Here is a 22,832-nt window from a genome sequence, read left to right on the forward strand (position 1 = left end):
GTGTTTCCCCATCTGTTTGAACCCTTTGAGATCAAGGCAGACTGCGAGCCTCCAGTATCTTACAATACCAATACAAAAGGAATGAGGTGTACCCTGGTGAGAGTTACTGGAATCTAATTGCGGGGCTTCAACAAGTAACAATTAAGTGCGGGCTGACTTGCAGCTTGTTTTTGGGATCCCAGTTCACGTGTCTTCACTTGCTGAGGAAAATCAGTGTCCTCTCGGAGCTGTGACCCCCCTCGCCCACTCCCACATGTCTGTCTGAAGCCTTCGTATCAGCCATGGTCAAAATGAATGGCGGGGCAGGCTCAAAGGGCTGAATGGCCTACTCCTGCTTCTAGTTTCTATGTTTTTTTCTCTCTCTCTCTATATATAACATCCTAAATGCTTCAGAGTGGCTTGTGGAAATCAAATACACTGCTGACAGGTATCGTCAGACATGTTTTGGGTGCAGACTCAGGATTATCACTCGAAAAACGAGGATTGGTTCCATACAGAAGGTTCTTAGTACATGGAATGTGTCACCACAGGTGAGGTAGGCTTTGGTGTCAATCAGAAGGAAAGTGGGTAAGTATCTGAAAAGGAAGGATATAGAAGGACATGGCGGATGACAGGAATATGGGATTGGAATAGACTACTTTAGCCTAATAGACTACCAAGGGCAGCACGGTGGCACAGTGGTTAGCACTGCTGGTCTTACAGCGCCAGGACCTGGGTTTGATTCCCAGCTTGGGTCACTGTCTGTGTGGAGTCTACACATTCTCCCCGTGTCTGTGCAGGTTTCCTCCGGGCGCACCGGTTTCCTCCCGCAGTCTAAAGATGTGCAGGTTAGGTGGATTGGCCATGCAAGATTGCCCCTGAGTGTCAGGGGGACTAGCTAGGATAAATGCATGGCGTTATGGGGATAAGGCCTGGATGGGATTGTGGTCGGGGAGGACTCGATGGACCAAATGGCCTCCTTCTGCACTGTGAGGATTCGATGATTTAATTGAAGAGCTAGTCCCAGCAAGGAACAATGCACCAAATAGTCTTATTCTGTGCTGTAAATGCTATAGTTAGATGAAAGGTAAATCTGGAAAGGTCCAAAATATGTCGGCATGGGATTGACTGAAGGGAATCAGTGGTTTTCTGAGTGAAGCAATCACTGTTATTCCATCAAATTTAAACACCACAAGAGAGCATAACTGATAAACATGAAGATTCCTCAACCTCTGACCTCTTACCTTGTCTATCTACCGAGTGGTGATGCGCGTGATACAGCGTCTGCTGGCTCTGCCGGATCGCGGCAGTGAGCGGGAGGTCCGACTGTGTCACCCACTCCTGGTTCCCATTCAACATACTCTCGCTCGGCATCGCCAGTGAGTGCCGCTTGGGGACGTCCTTGGTCAGCGTGGCTAAGGACTGCTTGGCCTGCAAGAAAAACAGGAGTTGGATGAAACCCTGGGAACGGCCAGGCAAACCTGCGTGGTCTGAAACGGGACCTCTGTACGGAACGGACAACTACAACGGGGGAAAGCGTGCAGGACTCCCAACTCCATCTACAGCACAATCACCAATGAAGATTAGATGTGTTTCAAACCAAGTCATTCAGCAAGGTCCTTACACCTCCTATAGTTACTGAGAAACTCATGCAAGACTGCATGCATTCACAAAAAACACACAATACCACCTCTGATCAGGAGTCAATCACTCTGAAATGTCAGTACTATAGCTGGAGGGCCTAATGGAGAGTGTTGGCCTCACACTTATGCGGCTTCCCATTTGAGGTCTGAAGTTGACAATCCAATTTGATGGTTACCATTGCAAGCTGAGGCAGCTTCCCCAGGTGGGTTAAGCAAAGTGTAAGGTTTCCCTGTTCCCCGGGGAATTCAGGGTGGAGGAAAATGGACGTTTCATGGGGTTGGAAGCTCTAACCAGAATACTCATGGATGATGGGAGAGCAAGGGAAAACTCTGCTGGATGGATCATCTTGGCTGAGCCTTGTTGGCAAGATGAAACAATGGTCGGGAGGGTGGAAGTTGAACAGAAATTATTTCAACACCCCAACAGTTCCATGGGTGAAGGCAGCACCCAGTGCGCTAAAGCACCATGCAATGTGCCAGTGGGTCCCCTGTCCAATCTGACTGGCCTCAGTGGGCTTAAGCTAGGTAGTGATGTGGAAAAGATTCCCCAGTTTCCGATCATTATCCAATGGTCTCCAGCTGGAAAGCCAATGGGTGTGTGGCTGTTTGGTGAAGGCAAGTTTGATCATAGAATCCCTACAGTGCAGAAGGAGGCCATTCGGCCCATCGAGTCTGTACCAACCTCAATTCCACCCTGGCCCTATTCCCGCAACCCCACATATTTACCCTGCTAATCCCCCTGAACACTAAGGGACAATTTAGCATGGCCAATCCACCTAATCCGCACATCTTTGGACTATGGGAGGAAACCGGAGCACCCGAAGGAAACCCATGCAGACACGGGGAGAAGGTGCAAACTCCACGCAGAGAGTGACCCGAGGCTGGAATCGAACCTGGGTCCCCTAGCGCTGTGAGGCAGCAATGCTAACCACTGTGCCACCGTGCCGCCCCTAAGTTTGGTCTTGGTGCTGATATCACTCACAACTGGGCTATGGGGTTGGCACATCAGGCATGGATATTTGATTGAGGATTTAGATGACGACCGGTACTTTTGAATTGCATCCCAGCATCTTTAGGAGGAGAGCTGGAAGGAGTGGGAGGGGAAAGAACATGACAACTATCAGGTCGAAGAGTAATTTCTCTGGCTGGCTGTTCCTGTGATGAGTTCTGCTGCGGATAAAAAAAAGTCTGCTTGACTTACAATTCATAAAACTGTCCGAAAATTGTAAAGTCAATTGGACCAGACTCAGCACAGGACAGTGGGTAAAGAAAGCAGTCAGGTCAGAGTTGCCCCTTCAAGGGGCCAACAGTTGGACACCGCTTTGTTTAATAACTATTAGAGGCAGAAGTGTTTTTGAATTTTCCCACTCAAAGTGATTAAATGCCACTTGAAAAAGAAATCCAAAGTATTATCTGCAATGGAGCAGGCAGCACCTTGGGAACATCACCAATGGGCCAGAGAAAGAAAGAGAATGAAAATATAAATGTACATAAAGAAGGCACTTTGTCATATTTGAAGCAGGGATTTCACGTTTGAAGGGGCTGAAGATTGGTGCACAAAAGCTCTTGGCTTCTTTCCCAAGCAGTGGAACACACACCTTGCCTATCATTGTACTGGGCCACCTGAGCACCAGCCACTGATCACTCTAGCTGGCAGAATGGGGGGGATGGAGGGAGATGATCACTGGCAGCAGACATTAATCTGGGTCCTGCAGAGATGAAGTGTCCCCCTGGCCCTCACCCCCACTATTTCAACACTCCAAATCCGCACAGCCTTTTGCATTGTGCCTACCAGTCCACATTACTGACCATTTCACAGACTCCGAAAGCCAAGAGGTGAAGGCAAACTAGACTACCACCACATTTAAACGTCACTACAGCATCTGGGAGGTTGGCAGCCATTTTGCGTATGTGTGTGTGTGTGGTTGACTTTGCATTTCCCGTTTTGTAGGCAGAACTGTTGATTTGTACTGATCGGTTTGTACCGACCCTCGCGCTGCTAGTTATTGTCAGCCCAACACCGCAGCACACTTTGAAGAATTGGTATGCAGGACCTTGAGGGTGCTTAACGAAACAGTACCTCCTCCACAGGGTGCCGATACCCAACACACACGCTCTCACATTCACCTTAGACATCATCAGCTTTACTTTAAAACTTTGCAAACTGGCCTGAAACTCAAATCTAGCTCTGGGCCGCCTGGATTAAGCACCAGATCGCTGTAAAACTGGAAAAATAGCAGGTAAGAAGTTATTAACACACGGCTGGATCTGAAAGGTTGGGCGGCATGGCTAGCTCTGTTGGGATCCCCAGTCAGAGGGTAGGCAGGTCTAGTACCTCTGTCTTTTACTGGTTGCGGTGGGAGGGGAATTACCCAAATCTATAACATTCAATCCCCCAAACAATCCAGCAAGTGTATCAAGCAGTGCAGCATCACAACAAGATAATCAGAGTGCCTCGGAGCGGAGTCTCATTGGAGTTTTGCCTTTCCAGTTTGTGCTTTCTCTCTCTCTCTCTGAGTTGCATCTTCTTCCTCGTTGCTCCACTATAAGATGCAGCCCGATGGGTATCCGGTGAAAGGCTGTTTGTACTGGAGCCTCCATTATCTACACTACAATCACCCATCAAAGGTCGTGTGGGACAGATCGATGCTGGAGTTGTTGCCTCACAGCCCAGCTTAGTCAGTTCTCCTTTCACCACCTCTCAGCAAATAGCTTCTTTTGTTATTCGTACTGCAGAGAGAGAGTGGTTATTTCTGTGTGCAGAGCTTTGTTATACCATACATGTAACCACTCGGGGATTTGTAATTATCTAATTATCCACTGGGATGGGGGTGGGGGGGGGGGGGGGGCTGCGGGGCAGTGGGGGCGATCCATTATAGGTGATAATGGAAGTTCCAGCAGATTTTTCTCATCCACAGTGACCTGTGGGGTCCACACCACATGCAGAGAATGTTAGAAGTGATTCATTATATTTTAGAAATCCTTGTGAAAAGGCTTGATAATGTAATTATTGAAATGGGAACTGGCGTCAACATTCTGAGTGATGCCAGGCGCCATTTGATTCCTTCTTTACAATACATTCCTGTTATTGCAGAAGAAAGATACATGTTGTTGGAGTTGTTATTGTTTTGCACCCATCAGGACAGATGCAAGAATACCAAATTTCAAAGGGGGGAGCAATTTATGCTGCATGAGAAAAAGGTGCTGATTGGTTGTCAAGTTGACCCTGATAGGTCGAGGTGTTGTCATGGAGAATGCACCAGAGAACTACTGTCCTCCATGTTTCTGCTTAATTCAAAAAAAAGTGCAATGCCTGGACATGTTCCTCCTGCTTGCTATATATATTTAGCCTAAGTCGACTTGGCAATCAATCAGCACTCTTTTCTCATGCAGTATAAATTGTAATTCCCTTTCTTGGCCCTATTCTTGGCCGGAATTCTCCCAAAAAAATTCTAAGTGTCGAATTTGTGTGAAAGCTGGAATAATTCTCGCTGGTATTTTCAGTGGGAGTTCAGAGAAGAATCTCCCACATTCTGCACTGCAGAGGTCACTAGCGTGAATATCATTAAAAACCAGGGAGTTTTTCAACTGGAGAGGCTGAAATCAGTGCTGAGCGGCCACTGCGCTTGTGTTGATCTGTCAGTGCCGAGATTGGCACATGCACAGTGGTCCCTCACAGCCGGCCTCCCAATTGCTGGTCAGCTCTGTGACCCCTAAAGCACTGGCCCTCTGCCCCACCCCCCCCCCCGATGGCCCCAGTGCTGCCCACCCCCTCCCCAACCATTCCCTGCCTACCCCGATCTCCAGCACCCCCCTCCCAATACCCCTCCATCCACAGACTCGACCCCACCCCCCCTACAGTGCCAACTCCCCCAGCAGGTTGACCCATCCCCGCCTCCTGGCCTCCCTCCTTCCCCCACTGATCCTGTCTGCAGAGTGGCAGCGGGACCCCCCCAACTGATCACCCCCATCAGGCCCCGCCCCATAGGCCCTGCCCAAGGGGCAAAGTGCCAATGCCCAGTGCCAAAGTGCCCCCTGGGCATGGACACTTTGCTCCTTGGGCAGTGCCAGGGGCGCAGGCTGTCACTGCCAGGGTGCCAATGCCTAAGGGCACCTCCCCCGCCGCCCGACCCTCTGGGGAACCCCGATTGCCCCCCCTTCACTGCAGCGGGGTCAGGCCGCTAGTTCCCCATTAGCGGGGAGCGACTGTAAACCCCACTGGAGTGAACCATTCCTGGCCGAGTGCTGGTGGTGGTGGGATGGGGTGGGGTGGAGAGGCTGGTGGGCCTGAAGGTTTCAGTCCCGGGCTGCTAATTACATTTTAAATATACGGAAATAACAATGTTAATGATGGATCTTCTTAGGTCGTATTTGGAAAGTTACTGCCTCGTCGGGATTTGAACCTGGGACCTCTCACATTTTAATGCTAGTGCCCTAAGCAAGAATCACACCCCTAGACCAACGAGCCACCCACGGTTTGAGTTTGGCGTCTCCCCGCCAATTTCCGGCGTGGAGCAGATGCCGCGGGAAGACACTATTGGGGCGGGAACGCATGCCCCCGAATCCCGCGCATTGGCAGCTGCGAGATTCTCCCAGCCCGCTGCGCTAAGAAACTAGTGCAGTGGGATAGGAGGTTCGTTCCCCTTGTGTTTGTTCTGATGAGTGCAAGATGGAAAGATTCGACAGCATGTCTCTTTTTCTGCATGACTCAAGGTCTGTACTACCAAGTGATTAGATATCCCTGTTACACGATCGGACATTATACTACATAAAATGGTCTCATGTTTCTCATGTCTAGAATCCTCATGAGGATTCAGGGCATATTGCCAGGTGGCAGGCAGGAGCCCTTGGTGGCGTGGTGGAGGTAGGATTGGAAATTTGAGCTGCGTTATGAAGGCGACATTTACAAAACCTTCTGATGAGGGGTGAAATGAAGATTCCCTTTTGTGACAGGACAGAAATATACTTGTATCAACCAACCTTCCTAGGAGGATGGGATAGCAAAGAAAAGGAGCTTCAAGCTGCAGTCTTTTTATCAAAAGTGGTTTGTGTTTGGTGTTGTGTTTTGGTGAGTGCTGGTAGTACCAAGGTGATGTATGGATTTTGGGTTGCATTGGCTATGGAGATATCTCAGGCTCCATAAAGTTGAGGGACTCAATGGGCCGGATTTTCCGGTCATGCTTGCCCCAAAGCCAGAAAATCCCACCCAAGGTCAAAGGACCTTTGCATGGTCCATGTCCCACCCACTACGATTCCCGTGGCAGATGGGACGGGAAAATTCTGTCCAAAAGAAGTCTGTGAAAAATGCACAAATCTAGATTTGGATTTTGAGTCCTTTATTCCCTATTCAGTGAGTTCCCAACGCGATGTCCAATTAAGAGCAGGTGAAAAGATGGCCCTCAAAGGCAATAATCTCTGAATCACTACCTGAGCCACAAGCAAATTAGTATAGGGTGAATACGATTAGAGTTAAACGCATGGCTTAATCAGATAGGTGTGGGAGAAACGGGCTTCGATTCATAGGGCACTGGCATCAGTACTGGGAAGTGGAAGCTGTACTGTTGGGATGGTCTTCACTTGAACCGTGCTGGGACCCGTGTTCTGGTGAGTCACATAATGCGAGTGGTAGAGAGAGCTTTAAACTAAATAGTGAAGGCAAGGGATCAAATCTGGGAAGATGTGATACATTAAGTAGAGAGGACAAGGCAGGAGAGCGAGGTAGCAGTAAGAGAGATGATGATTAGAGTGTGGCAGAAAAGGACTGAGTGTAGAAACCTATGAGTGCATCAGCAGAAAAGACAAAATAACAAAAAGACAGAACTAAAGGCTTCGTATCCGAATGCACATAGCATTTGTATCAACACAGGTGAACTGACAGCACAGATACAAATAAATATATATGATCTGATAGCCATTACAGAGACATGGCCACAGGAGGACAAAAACTGGGACCAGAACCTTCAACAATACATGATATGTAGGAAGGCCGGGAAGCTAGGGAAAGGTGGAGGGTTAGTGCTGTTATTAAGGATGACATTGGTCAAAAGAGAGAGACGGCCTTAGGTCTGGAAATTAAAATGCAGAATCAGTTTGTGCAGAGGTGAGAAATAGTAAAGCAAGAAGTAACTTGTGGCAGTGGTTTATAGGGTGGTACAGTAGATAACACTGCTGCCTCACAATGCCAGGGACTCGAGTTCAATTCCAGCCTCGGGTGACTGTCGATGTGGAGTTTGCACCTTCTCTCTGTGTCTGTGTGGGTTTCCTCCGGGTGCTCCGGTTTCCTCCCACAGTCCAAAGACGTACTGGTTAGATGGATTGGCCATGCTAAATTCGCCCTTAGTGTATCCAAACAGGCGATGGAGTGTGACGACTAGGGGATTTTCACAGTAACTTCATTGCAGTGTTGATGTACACCTACTTGTGACACTAATAAATAAACATTAAAACTTTAGGTTGATTGGCCACGCTAAATTGCCTTTTAGCGTTAGGGGATTAGTAGGGTAAATATGTTATGGGGATGGGGCCTGGGTGGGATTGTTGTCAGTGCAGGCATGATGGGCCGAATGGCTTCCTTCTGTACCGTTGGGATTAGAGACTCCACACTGTAAGGTGGGGAAGAAATAATGGGGGCTTGTGATAAAGGAAAGGCGATAATTATGGGCGATTTTAACTTATATGTACATTGGACAAATCAGACTGGCAAAGGTAGACTGGAAGATGAGTTCATAGAGTGCTTTCGGAACAGTTTCTTGGAACAGCATATCTTTGCACCAATGGGCAGGCTATACCTGATCTCGGAATGTGCACTATAACAGGATTAATTAATGACCCCACCGTCCCCTCCCAATAGGTAGCAGTGATCATAATATGATTGAATGAGGAAGAGAGGAGTGGATCTATGACTGGTGTTTCAAACTTAAATAAGGGCAATTATAAAGGCATGAAGACAGAGCTGACTAAAGTGAACTGGGAAATTAGGTTAAGGGATAGGTCAGTAGAGATGCAGTGACAGACGTTGAAGGAACAATTTCAGAATACTCAGAAAAAGATACATTCTAGTGAGAAAGAAAGACTCGAAGGAAAGGACACACCATCTGTGGCTAACTAAAAAAGTTAATGATGGTATCAAATTAAAAGAAAAAAATGCATAATTCCACAGAGATGAGTGGCAGTTCAGAAGTTTGAACAGAATATAAAGAACATCAAAGAATGACTACAAGACTAATAAGGAGGGAGAAAAATAGAGTATGAGAGAAGGCTAGCTCGAAATATTAAAACAGATAGTAGAAGTCTCCAATAGTATTAAAGAGTAAGTTAAGTGAACTAGTTCTCTAGAGAATGAAAATGGAGAATTAATAATGGAAATTAAGGAAACGGCAGACAAACTGAACAGATATTTTGCATCTGTCTTCGCTGTGGAGAATCCAAATAACATCCCAGAAAAAAACTGTGAATTTGGGGGTGAAAGGGAGGGAGGAATTTAATATCAATTATCATCATCAGGAAAAGGGTATTGAGAAAATTATTAGAACTAAAAGCTGAGAAGTCCCCAGATCCTGATGGGCTTCATCTTAGGGTCTTAAAAGAAGTGGTCGCTGAGAAAGTGGACGCACTGGTTTTAATTTTCCAAAATTCCCCAGATTCTGAAAAGGTTCCATCAGATTGGGGAATAACAAATGTGACTCCTCTGTCCAAGAAACGAGGGAGACAGAAAGCAGGAAACCACGGGCCATTTAAGCTTCACGCTGAAAGTCTGCAAAGGGATATAGATAGTCTAAGTGAGTGGGCGAGGGTCTGGCAGATGGAGTACAATGTTGGTAAATGTGAGGTTATCCATTTTGGTAGGAATAACAGCAAAATTGACTATTATTTAAATGGTAAAAAACTGCAGCATGCTGCTGTGCAGAGGGACCTGGGTGTCCTTGTGCAGGAATCTCGAGGAGTTGGTTTGCAGGTGCAGCAGGTAATTAAGGCAGCAAATGGAATTTTGTCCTTTATTGCTACAGGGATGGAGTTTAAAAACAGCGAAGTTATGTTGCAGCTGTATAAGGTGCTGGTGAGGCCACACATGGAGTACTGTGTACAGTTTTGGTCTCCTTACTTTAGGAAGGATTTACTGGCACCGGAGGGAGTGCAAAGGAGATTCATTAGGTTGATTCCGGAGTTGAGAGGATTGGCTTATGAGGAGAGACTGAGTAGACTGGGGCTATACTCATTGGAATTCAGAAGAATGAGGGGAAATCTTATGGAAACATATAAAATTATTAAGGGAATAGATAAGATAGAAGCAGGGAAGTTGTTTCCACTGGCGGGTGAAACTAGAACTAGGGGGCATAGCCTCAAAATAAGGGGACGCAGATTTAGGACTGAGTTGAGGAGGAACATCTTCACACAAAGGGTTGTGAATCTGTGGAATTCCCTGCCCAGTGAAGCAGTTGAGGCTACCTCATTGAATGTTTTTAAGGCAAGGATAGATACATTTTTGAACAGTAAAGGAATTAAGGGTTATGGTGAGCGGGCGGGTAAGTGGAGCTGAGTTCACGGAAAGATCAGCCATGATCTTATTGAATGGCAGAGCAGGCTCGAGGGGCCAGATGGCCTACTCCTGCTCCTAGTTCTTATGTTCTTATCTGTCACAGGCAAAATGCTGGAACCTATCATCAAAGATTACTATGCAAAATAGGAGCTCATGGTGTAAGGGGGTTGAAATAGGAGCTTGTGGTGTAAACTGGATCGAAAATTGGTTAGCTAACAGGAAACTGAGAGTAGGCATAAATGGGTCATTTTCAGGTTGGCAAGATGTGATGAGGGGAGTGCCACTGAGGCCTCAACTATTTACAGTTTATATCAATGACTTGGATGAAGGGACTGAATGTATGATACTAAATCTGCTGATGAGACATAGAAACATAGAAAATAGGAGCAGAAGTAGGCCATTTGGCCCTTTGAGCTTGCTCCACCATTCAATATGTTCATGGCTGATCCTCTATCTCAACACCATATTCCCGCACTCTCCCCATACCCCTTGACACCTTTAATTTAGAAATCTATCTATTTCCTTCTTAAATATATTCAGTGACTTGGCCTTCATGGCATTCTGTGGCAGAGAATTCCACAGTTCACCACCCTCTGAGTGGAGTTCTCTCTAAGTTTCTCCTTATCTCAGTCCTAAATGACTTACTCTGTATCCTGAGACTGTGACCCCTTGTTCTAGAGCCCCAGGTCTGTCCAGCCCTGTCAGAATTTTATACGTTTCAATTAGATCCCCTCTCGTTCTTCTAAATTTCAGCGAATCCAGGCCCCGTCGCCCCAAACTCTCCTGCAACGTCAATCCTGCCATCCGAGGAATCAGTCTGGTGAAACTTCGTTGCATCCCCTCTACAGCAAATATATCTTTTATTAGGTGAGGAGACCAAAAATGCAGACAATACTCTCGATGTGGTGGCACCAAGACCCTGTGCAGCTGCAGTAAGACATCCTCCTGCATTCAAATCCTCTTGCAATGAAAGCCAACAATCATTTGCTTTCCTAGCTGCTTGCTGCACTGCATGTTTCCTTTCAGTGGCTGGTGTACAAAGATCACCAGTCCCTTTGTATGTTGACATTTCCCAAATCTATCGCCATTGAAACAATTCTCTGTCACCCGTGGTTCTGCCCGAGGTGGATAACCTCACATTTATCCCCACTATACTGCATCGGCCATACTCGCTTAACTTGTCTAAAACACCTTGAAGTCTCTGAGCATCTTCCTCACCACTCACATTCCCACCAAGTTTCGCGTTGTCAGCAAACTTGGAAATATTACTTTTGGTTCCCCTCTTCCCAAATACGAAGATAGGCGGGAGAGTAAGTTGGTGAAGGAGTCAACAAAGGGATATCGATGGGGGGGGGGGTGAGTGAGTGGACAAATAATTGGCAGTTGGGGAATAACATGGGAAAACCTGAATCCGTCCACTTTGACAGGATGAATAGAAAGGCAGCAAGTTATTTAAGTAGAGAGAGATTGCAGGGCCCTGTGGGACAGAGGGGGTCCGGGTGTCCTGGTACAGGAATCACAAAAGGTTAATATGCAAGTGCAGCAAGATGGTTAGGAAGACAGATGGAATGTTGGTTTTTGTTTTGTGAAGGAAAATGGAATATAAAATTAGGGATAAAAACAAAATACGCCGGAAATCTGAAATAAAAACAAAAAATGTTGGAATAACTCAGCAGGTCTGGCAGCATCAATGCAGAGAGCTCTGAAGAAGAGTCATACTGACTCAAAACATTGACTCGAAAGATGTGCAGTTTAGGTGGATTGGCCGTGCTAAATTGCCCCTTAGTGTCACAGCTAGGGTAAATGCATGGGGTTATGGGGGTAGGGCACGGGTGGGATTGTGGTCGGTGCAGGCTCGATGGGCCGAATGGCCTCCTTCTGCACTGTATGAGCCTATGATTCTATTAGCTTTGTTTCTGTCCACAGATGCTGCCAGACCTGTTGAGGTTTTCCAGCATTTTCTGTCATTATTGTAAAAGTTGGGATGTTTTTGGGACGATGGTGGGACCACATCAAGAGAACTGTGGACACTTTTGTTCTCCTTATTTAAGAAAGGACATGAATGCTTTGGAAGCAGCTCAGAGAAGATTAATTTGACTGATTCCTGGGATGGTGGGGGTGAGGGGTTATCTAGCAAGGAAAGATCGGACAGGTTGGGCCTGTATCTATTGGAGTTTAGAAGAACGAGAGGAAGGTGACCTTATTGAAATGTACAAAAGATCCTGAGGGGACCTGACAGAGTGAATGCTGGGAGGATGTTTCCCTTTTGTGTGAGAAACTAGAACTAGGGGGACACAAGTTTGGAAACACAAGAAGGAATTTCTTTCTCTCAGAGGTTGTGAATCTTTGGAACTCTCTTCCCCAGAGAGCGGTGGAGGCAGGCAGGGTCACAGAATATTTTTAAGGCAGAGATAGATGGATTCTTGACCAACAAAGGAGTGAAGGGATAGCAGGGGGTGGGTGGAAAGTGGCTTCAGGCCACAACCAGAGCAGGCTCGAGGGGCCGAATGGCCTACTGCCACTCCTCATTCATGTGTTTGTATGTAATTGTTGAAGAAAGCTGGAAGGAAGCTCGAGACACGAGCAAGCAGATTTACCTAGCGGCACTGCCATCCATCTCCGGATAGCCGAAGGAGAAAGGTATTGCGTACAATGCGGGGGAGGACAAATGGGAGAGAAACATGGGGCAGCAGGTAGAACGAAAGATGAAATGGGGAGGAAAGAAGGAACCTTAAACAGAATGCAGATATATCTGGTCGTTATAGTTGGGCACATCTGAGTGTCGGAGTGACGGGTGAGAGGTATGTCGGAGTATAGCTTCAAGCTGATGCTCAGCTGCCTGCTGTGTGGATGTTTTACGTCGATGTTAACAAGAGGTTCACTTTGTGTGCGGGTTAATGAGTGACACCAGGCGCGGCCAAGGGATCCTCCCTTCAGGACAGTGAACGTTTCAGGACACTTGCTCAGTCTTTTTACTCCTTTCTGATCATGTATCGAAACCATTTTGCAAATGTCACCGGGATTTTTACTTAACAGTGGCTGAGTAACGCTTTCAGCTGACGTGTACTGTGAAAATCACCCAGTGCCTGAAGGGGGTATTTCGTGGCATTTATAGCTGCACCCCTCCCCTGCCCCAACCCCATGATGAAGTACTGATTGGGGGTAGTGATGGTTGGGGGGGGGGGGGCGGGGTGTGTGTGGAGGGAGGAAGAAATGTGTCACTGGGCTAGGATCAGTGGGAGCTCAATATTATTCTGTTGGTTAAACTGCGTCCTTTTTCTCTGAGAGTTCGAGTGTTAACAAGGGCGGGCGTCTAAACTAACACATTTATACAATCCACAACTCTCCCTGGAACAAAACAGAAGTAAGTTAAGCATCTCGGTTGGGTGTTGTTGAATGAGCGAGTGAAAACTAATCAATCAACCCAGACATGATTTAATCGATAGATTCACCTACTGACGTACGTGAAGGGTGAATGAAGAACATCTATGAATGTTTGCTAACCTCAAACACCATTCTCCCCACCTGCTAACTCTTGGGAGCGGGAGACAAAACAGAAAGGATGGGGGCAAAGCAGTGAGGACTCTGGAAAGTTCTCCCCCTTGGCCCCTGTCAGGGAATGGAGGAAACTTCAGGAGGCCCATGCTCGATCCAAATGTATCACAAGGCAAAGGGTTGTCAAGATGTGGTTGTTCTGGAGGTTCAACCACCAAAGAGGTATTTGATGGCAGATGTTGGTGGGGTGGAGGTGAAGGTGAGGAGGGTAAGTGTGAGAGGTGATGACAGTATTTGGAAAAGGGAATAAAGGGGAAGATGAGGCAGGCGTAACAAATATGAGGCAAGGTCCCTGTCGCCATTGGGTTAGGAATTTTACTGAAAAACTGAGTGCAAGGTGCTGAGAGAGCGAGTGACATGAAAACAGATGACATGAAAGAGGAGCAGACGGGAGCAATCAGAGTGGCAGCTAATCGCCAGCACCTGATTATGAAGGGTCACATCCCCCAAACATGCAGCAGCTTGCAATACTTGCGGCTCAGCTCCCTTCTCTAATGGGTTTTGATATTCCCCCCATCCTCCGTTTCGTTCTCCCTCACGCAGTCTGCCATTTGCAACCACGAAAGGCAAGACCCTGATCCACTCCCAAAGTCTGAAGGCTGAGAGTTCAGGCATCGCTCCTGGACTTCAGTGCAGCAGTGAGGGATTATATAGAGACCATGGCTGCATCCTGTGGCGACTTTGGAGGATCCTAAAAATCCTTGCGGGATAGGTGGGCCCGGGGCGTGTTGGGTGCTGGGGGGAGCAAGGTGCAGGCGCGTGTGGGCAACTTGCAGCAGGCACGCGCAGGAGTGCGACATGAGTGTGTGTGTAGGGGTGTGTGCTGTGCCAGTGCATGGGGGGGGTGTGTGCGTGCATGCGGGATGTACACATGCACAGAGTGTGCCGCTTGCAAGCGTGTGCAGGTTGGTGTGTCGTGAGCGCAGGTTGGTGTGTCGTGAGCGCAGGTTGGTGTGTCGCGTGCGTGTATCTTGTGTGCACTGGGGTGTGTCACGCATGTGCACAGGGTCCGTCTTGTGCACCAGTGCACAGGGCGTGTCACGTGCGCAGGTGTGGGTTGGGTTGTGTGCGCGTGTAAATGCACAGTATTTCATGTGTACCTGTGTGTGCGGGGTGTCTGATGTGTGCAGTATTTGTGTGTGCATTCCATGTGTGTCGGGACAAGAGAGAGGGAAGAAACAACAAAGAGAGACTAAGAAAGCGATAAAGAAAGGAAGGATAGACTATGAAGCTAGGCTAGCAATTAATATAAAAAATGATAGTAAAAGTTTTTATAAATATATAAAAAGGAATAGAGTGGCTAGAGTGAATGTTGGACCCTTGGAGGACGAGAGGGGGGAGTTAATAGTGGGAAATGAGGATATGGCTGAGTCTTTAAATAAGTTTTTTGTGTCGGTCTTCACGGTGGAGGACACAAATAGTTTGCCAAATATTAACGATAGAGGGTTGGCAGCAGGAGAAATACTTAATACGATTAATGTTACCAGAGAGGCAGTGCTGGGTAGACTAATGGGACTGAAGGTGGACAAGTCCCCGGGTCCGGATGGAATGCATCCCAGGGTATTGAAAGAAATGTCAGAGGTAATAGTGGATGCGTTAGTGATTATTTATCAAAACTCGTTGCATTCTGGGGTAGTGCCGGTTGATTGGAAAACGGCTAATGTTACGCCGCTGTTTAAAAAAGGAAGGAGACAAAAGGCGGGTAACTATAGGCCGGTCAGCTTAACGTCTGTAGTAGGGAAAATGCTGGAATCCATTATTAAGGAGGAGATAGCAGGGCATCTGGATAGAAATGGTTCGATCAATCAGACGCAGCATGGATTCATGAGGGGAAAGTCGTGCTTGACGAACATGTTGGATTTTTATGAAGATGTGACTAGGGCGGTTGATGGAGGAGAACCAGTGGATGCGGTGTTTTTGGATTTCCAAAAGGCGTTTGATAAGGTGCCCCATAAAAGGCTGCTGAAGAAGATTAGGGCACACGGAGTTGGGGGTAGTGTGTTAAAGTGGATTGGGGACTGGCTATCCGACAGGAAGCAAAGAGTCGGAATAAATGGGTGTTTTTCCGGTTGGAGGAAGGTAACTAGTGGCGTGCCGCAGGGATCGGTACTCGGGCCGCAACTGTTTACCATTTATATAGATGATCTGGAGGAGGGGACGGAGTGTAGGGTAACGAAGTTTGCAGACGACACAAAGATAAGTGGAAAAGTGAATCGTGTGGAGGACGGAGAAGATCTGCAGAGAGATTTGGACAGGCTGAGTGAGTGGGCGAGGATATGGCAAATGGAGTATAACGTTGATAAATGCGAGGTTATACACTTTGGAGGAAATAATAACAAATGGGATTACTATCTCAATGGAAACAAATTAAAACATGCTACCGTGCAAAGGGACCTGGGGGTCCTTGTGCATGAGACGCAAAAGCCAGTCTGCAGGTACAACAGGTGATCAAGAAGGCAAATGGGATGTTGGCCTATATTGCGAGGGGGATAGAATATAAAAGCAGGGATGTCTTGATGCACCTGTACAGGGCATTGGTGAGGCCGCAGCTGGAATACTGTGTGCAGTATTGGTCCCCTTATATGAGGAAGGATATATTGGCATTGGAGGGAGTGCAGAGAAGGTTCACCAGGTTGATACCGGAGATGAGGGGTTTGGATTATGAGGAGAGGCTGAGGAGATTGGGTTTGTACTCGTTGGAGTTTAGAAGGATGAGGGGGGATCTTATGGAGACTTATAAGATAATGCGGGGGCTGGATAGGGTGGAGGCGGAGAGATTCTTTCCACTTAGTAAGGAAGTTAAAACTAGAGGACACAGCCTCAAAATAAAGGGGGGTCGGTTTAAGACAGAGTTGAGGAGGAACTTCTTCTCCCAGAGGGTGGTGAATCTCTGGAATTCTCTGCCCACTGAGGTGGTGGAGGCTACCTCGCTGAATATGTTTAAAGCGCGGATGGATGGATTCCTGAGCGGTAAGGGAATTAAGGGTTATGGGGATCAGGTGGGTAAGTGGTACTGATCCACGTCAGATCAGCCATGATCTTATTGAATGGCGGGGCAGGCTCGAGGGGCTAGATGGCCTACTCCTGCTCCTATTTCTTATGTTCTTATGCCTGAATCCAGGAATTAGGATTAACTGTGACACCCACCATAGATAAATGCTCTGTTGACAACTGATTATCCCGGCTGAGTGGTATTGTAGGCCACAGCACTTGGTTTTTTACAGATACAATCATTGTGTAATTCTTACAGAGGGTGACTTCAGTCTGAAGCTGTAATTAAAGGCCACTTGCAGAGAAGCAGAGGTGCTCTCTACAAATTCACGGGCACCACAATCCCCAGAGTACTGATCCCCAGAACAGCCAGCACTGAAATATCCCACAGGCGGTACACAAGATTACGCGAAGCTCTGAGGACAGATACGGAGAGGTCTCTTCATAGACAGCTCTTAAGATGACTTTTAAAAATTAATTTTACTGGGTGGTGATGTGGACATTCATTGCTGGCAAGGCCAGATTCATTGCCCATCTCTGGCTGTGCTTGAGAAGGTGGTGGTGAGCCGCTGCAGTCCATGAGGTGTAGGTACACCCACAGTGCAGTTAGGGAGGGAGTTCCAGGATCCTGGAAGTGGAGCTCTGGCAGTGTGGAGAATGACCGCTGCAGGGCTGCAGCACTGCCTTTAGTGGAGTGAGGGGGGGGCAAGGGGAAATGCACAGCTGCCCAGAGTTGGGACAGGACAGCAGGGAAACAAGGGTGGAGAAGGTTCAACTGATGAGGCCATTAACCCTACCACACACCCCCGCTACGCAAAACCCCACCCCAGAGCAGCGTGCGCTGTGCAGGAACATCCCGATGTCAGCCAGGGGGTTAGTAACAGGACACAAACGTGCGCACCAGCTCAAGAGCTACGCTGGAGTTAAAGTGGCCTTAGGTGATCGTTTGGTGCCAATTGTACAACAGAACACCATTTAAATACACACAGTGCGTGATATATTTTCTCAGTGCACGTCTTACCGCCAGCACCCGAGGAAAGGGCTCCTTCTCAGCTGAACGATCGAAAATGCGATATTCCATTTTCTGGCCCATACGGTTCATTATCTGGGGAGATAGCATGTCAAATAGAATGACCTAATGTGTTCTGCCCTACACGACTTTTGACCTGACCTGCCCTCAGCTCTTGCAGGCTAATTCCTGCCTTACCAGTAGGTGGCGGAGTTGGACCAGGATGCTGGAGGGCGACATATATTCCAGGAGGTGGGTAAAAGCTGAGGTCCAAAATGAAGCAAAGGAAGAAAGGAATAAAAGGGAAGATGGAAGTCAGTACGTCACGAAAACCATTTTGGACGCAAGAGAAGGGGGTGAAAATAATCAAGAGCATGCACTGGAAAGGATGGAACAGAGGACATGGGGGCGGCCTGCAAGGTCTTAGCAGCAGAACGGAGTGGTGAAATTCCTGAACTTCCTGCAGCCCAAGTGAAGGGACTTCTAATCTCCACCCGGACTGAGCTCTTGCCTCTGTCCGCTAGCCAGGTTTCCCTAAAGTGCCGCCCTGAACCAACGATGCAGCTGTGTGGAAGGGGCAAACCTGGAACTGAAGTCAAAGCCTATCTGTGCAGCAGCTGAACGATAATAAGCTGAACAGTGTGTCTCAGTCTGCGGCCTGGTACTGGGGCTGCCTTAGGCCCGGAAGCCAGCTTTAACAGGTGAATGCTGAGTGTATCTAAGGTGCTCACCTTACTGTCAATGTCAGTGCAAACCTGCTGAAAACGGCTCAGTGAGAGGTGTCCGGACGACTGACACCCAAAATTGTATAAAGTGCTGGCCCCGTCTCCACGGGGAGACAAGGCAGCTGCTGCACCACCGGGATCATAAACTGTGCTGCATGGGTAAACCCCCCCCGGCGCTAAACCTGGAGTTGAAAGCTAGCCTCAGCCATAGTGAGGATTGTCGACAATTGTCGTAAAAACCCCTCTGGGAAGAAGGACTCTGCCCTCACCTCCTGGCAACGTGTTACTTCCACATAACCTTAGTACCGCATTCGGGAGTTGCATTAGTACGTGCCGAGCAACTGATCACGATTCATACCGCACCTCCAAAGCTGGCCCTCTTTAAAGCGAGCCGCTTGCCTGGGATCTCAGGACTTCTTGCAGGGGACCAATGCTTCACAGAGCAAGACATTAAAACTTCCCCTCACACCCGAGAGACCATCGGCCTCCCACACTGACACAGGTCCAACAGGAAGAGGTTGCAGAGAACCAATGCGCAGCTCGATCCAGTGGGTTATCCGTTCACAGAGCTTTGGGCCTACCTCCTCACATAATGATACCTCCCATACTTCATAACAGTGTGTATCCCAGAGCCAGTGTAGTACCCCACCCACCGCCTTAACCATTCGCTCCCTCTACCTACCAACGCACAGTGGCAGTATCCACCATCTACCGTGCGGCTAACCATGAAGCTTCCTTCAACGGCATTTTCCACCTCTGCTACCTACAAGGACAACAGACGGATGGAAAAACCACGAGCGACAAAATGCATCTTCTCCTCCAAGTCACACAACGTTCTGACTTGGGGAACAGTGTCATCGTTCACTGTCTCTGGGTCAAAATCCTGGAACGCCTTACCCCTCAACAACACTGTGGATGGGCCTACAGCACACAAGACTCCAGTGCTTCAAGGAAAGGTCGTTCAAAGGCAATTAAGGATGGACAATAAACGCTGGCCTGACCAGCAATGTTCAAATCCCAAAAATAGACAGAACAAACTCTTGATGCAGGCCCTGCACGATGCACAGTGACGACACATTCTACCTGCTACACGTTGAAACCTGCTTTGTGTATGTCAGTGCGAACAGCGCCATCGTGCTCCAGGTTGCTGTCTGCTCTACAGTTTACACGTTTCCCCTTTCTCTCGCTTCCTAGCTCTTGTGAACTGCACAGGCACCCGGTCTCGGCAGAAAGCTCATCCAGTAGTTACTCTAAAAAGGGAACTGGATCAAGGGAAAGCTTGAGAGGCTTTGAGGAAAGAGTAGGAGAGTGGAACCAGTGGGCTAGCTCTACACCAAGGAGCTGACACAGGGGCAGCGGGCTGAATGGCCTCCTTGTGTGCAGCATCATTCGCAATGTCCTGTTTTGTTTTTAAATGAGAAAGTTATCAGGCTATTTTATTGTGAAAGACCGAACAGTGAGGTCAGTCCTGTGATCGTCCAATAGGCAATCGGGAGGTGAAGTGGGGGGGGGGGGGGGGGGGGGGTAGTGTAAACCTGTTCTCAATTTCTTTATCAGGGTCATTTTGCAAAGGGGTTCCCTCTCCAGCCCCTTCTATAAACCTGCTCACCAAGAGGTGAAGAGGAGAAACAATGTGTGGTGGCTCGGTGGTTAGTGCTGCTGCCTCACAGCGCCAGGGACCTGGGTTCGATTCCCGGCTTGGGTCACTGTCTGTGTGGAGTCTGCGTGTTCTCCCCATGTCTGCGTGGGTTTCCTCCGGGTGCTCTGGTTTCCTCCCACAGTCTGAAAGACGTGCTGGTTAGTAGGTGCATTGGCCATGCTAAATTCTCCCTCAGTGTACCCGAACAGGCGCCAGAGTGTGGCGACTAGGGGATTTTCACAGTAACTTCATTGCAGTGTTAATGTAAGCCTTACTTGTGACACTAATAAAGTTTAAACAAGGACTCCTCCCCTTTCCAATTTTACACTCATCTCCTTAAAGAGCCCAGCATCGCCATCCATTTGCTGATCATCACTGTCTGATTCTGCGGGAAACCCTGTGTGTTTATTTCCTGTAACTAAACCGTTGCCAGCTTGAGGTTAACAGGAAGGAATTGGGACAGCACCATTCGCAGCAGACAAATCCAGGATTCCCTTTGGTTGCTTCTGAATGTGAGTGAGTCCTCTTCCCCCAAGCTCCTCCTGCAGGAAAGGCAGCAGCCCAGACTGGTGAGGGACGGGGAATCTCAAAGTTAGTCGACTCGTGTGTGTGTGTGTGTGTGTGTGTCTGTGTGTGTGTGTGTGTCTGTGTGTCTCTGTGTGTCTCTGTGTGTGTGTGTGTGTGTATGTGTCTGTGTGTGTGTCTGTGTGTGTGTGTGTGTCTGTGTGTGTGTGTGTGTCTGTGTCTGTGTGTGTGTCTGTGTGTGTGTGTCTGTGTGTGTGCGCTCTCTATGTCCACCAACAACAACATGACACACACAGAGGGGTAAAGAAAAACACACGAGTAACAATGTAGACAAATACAGAAGGGGAGAAGTGGTGCCTTGAGGGCAACCTACCGCCATATTGTCTCCCTAACTCACTGTCCATTGCTGGACTGTAACTGGCTGCTCGCAGGTCCATTACAATGGCTTAACAGAATAAAATGATAACAGGAGTCCATGCAGTGCAGCTTGTGCATGTTCTAACCGGGGTGGGGGCCAATGCAGTCCCTGGCTGTTAGTCACAAAGTGCTCCATTCCCCAGTGAGGCCATGTCGAGATCATTGGGAAACGGAAGGCACTCACACAATGACAATGGGCAACCTGCTGTTTATCTGCCTACTGGTCCATCTGGCCACAGGGCTCCCTGCGAGTTCAAGGACAAAGTCAGTGAGATGCTGCGTCTGATATAGAACTGGGTGTTCCTGCCACTTACCATGGCCAACTCTGCCTCCAGCTCCTTAATCCTGTTCTCTTTCAGGTCCAGCTGCGATCGGAGGGCAGTCACATGATCGGTCGCCTCCTTGGCTTGTCTGCGTAGATCCCATTTCTCTCGCTCCAGCGACTCCTTCTCCTTTGCCAAGACCTTCACTGCATCTTCGCTCTCCTGTAAAGGATGGGAATGGAGTCTGCACTTTTATCCAGGCAACTGAAAAGCACAGTGGGAGGTCTGAACCACACAGTAAACTTTACACCATTATTAAAACCCACAGGGCCTCACCTTCCACTTGCACATATTGGAAAATGACTCCTAAAGTTACTGAGGCCTTGCGAATGAATACTTAGCCTCAATAGTTCTTTCATCATAGAATCTTAGAATCCTACAGTGCAGAAGGAGGCCATTTGGTCCATCAAGTCTGCACCGACCACGATCCCACCCAGGCCCTATCCCAGTAATCCCACATATTTACCTTTGCTAATCTGCCAGACGCTAAGGGGCAATTTCCCATGGCCAATCCACCTAACCCGCACATCTTTGGAGTGTGGGAGGAAACCGGAGCACCCGGAGGAAACCCCACGCAGACACGGGGAGAATGTGCAAACTCCACACAGACAGTGACCCGAGGCCAAAATTGAACCCGGGTCCCTGGCGCTGTGAGGCAGCAGAGATAACCACCGTGCCGCCTCCTTTCATTAGGAGAGAGAGGGATGACCGCAAAGCAGGGACAAGGGAGCGGGGGGGACAGGGGTGTGCAAGGCAAGGGGAGGGTGGGGGCGAAGAGCGAGAGAGATGCAGGATGAACAGAGAGGATTGAAAGGTAATAAAGAGAGAGGGGAAGGGAGCACTGGGCTTGTGGAGTTCAGCTGCAAGGTCACACAATCAACTTTAAAAACAGCAACTCCAAAATTTGGAATCCAGACCTTGGGGTCGAATTACCCGTTGACCCACTAAACACAGAGCTTAGTTCAGATAAACTGACTTTGTAACCAAAAGAGCTGCTGCCAATCACTTCCCTCCACCTCGGGCAAGAAGAGGCACCAATTTGTCTCAAAGCTTCAGCCATCTTCGGTTGTAGAGAACAAGACAGAGAGAGAGAGAGAGAGGTGGGCAGAGAGAGAGAGAGAGAGATGGGCAGAGAGAGAGAGAGAGATGGGCAGAGAGACAGAGAGAGAAGTGGGCAGAGAGAGAGAGAGAGATGGGCAGAGAGAGAGAGAGAGAAGTGGGCAGAGAGAGAGCAAGAGAGAGATGGGCAGAGAGAGAGAGAGAGAGAGAGATGGGCAGAGAGAGAGAAGTGGGCAGAGAGAGAGCAAGAGAGAGATGGGCAGAGAGAGAGAGAGAGAGAGAGATGGGCAGAGAGAGAGAAAGATGGGCAGAGAGAGAGAGAGAGAGATGGGCAGAGAGAGAGATGGGCAGAGAGAGATGGGCAGAGAGAGAGAGGAGAGGTGGGCAGAGAGAGAGAGAGAAATGGGCAGAGAATGAGAGAGAGCGAGATG

At 48.4% G+C, this 22,832-nt stretch overlaps 1 protein-coding gene across 1 annotated transcript in view; it reads right to left on the reverse strand.

Annotated features, from left to right (window-relative positions):
• LOC144510264 (kazrin-like) overlaps positions 1 to 22,402 on the reverse strand; it is a 139,087-nt gene extending 116,685 nt beyond the window's left edge. The window contains exons 1-4 of the mRNA XM_078239759.1: positions 22,319 to 22,402; positions 21,334 to 21,504; positions 17,726 to 17,809; positions 1,224 to 1,410 (exon numbers count right to left, since the gene is read on the reverse strand). Coding sequence (XP_078095885.1) covers positions 1,224 to 1,410; positions 17,726 to 17,809; positions 21,334 to 21,504; positions 22,319 to 22,402 — 526 coding nt within the window. The remainder of the gene's footprint in view (positions 1 to 1,223; positions 1,411 to 17,725; positions 17,810 to 21,333; positions 21,505 to 22,318) is intronic.
• Between the last annotated feature and the right edge of the window lie 430 nt (positions 22,403 to 22,832).

This window comes from Mustelus asterias, chromosome 22, assembly GCF_964213995.1.
Source record: "Mustelus asterias chromosome 22, sMusAst1.hap1.1, whole genome shotgun sequence".
Lineage (NCBI taxonomy): Eukaryota > Metazoa > Chordata > Chondrichthyes > Carcharhiniformes > Triakidae > Mustelus > Mustelus asterias.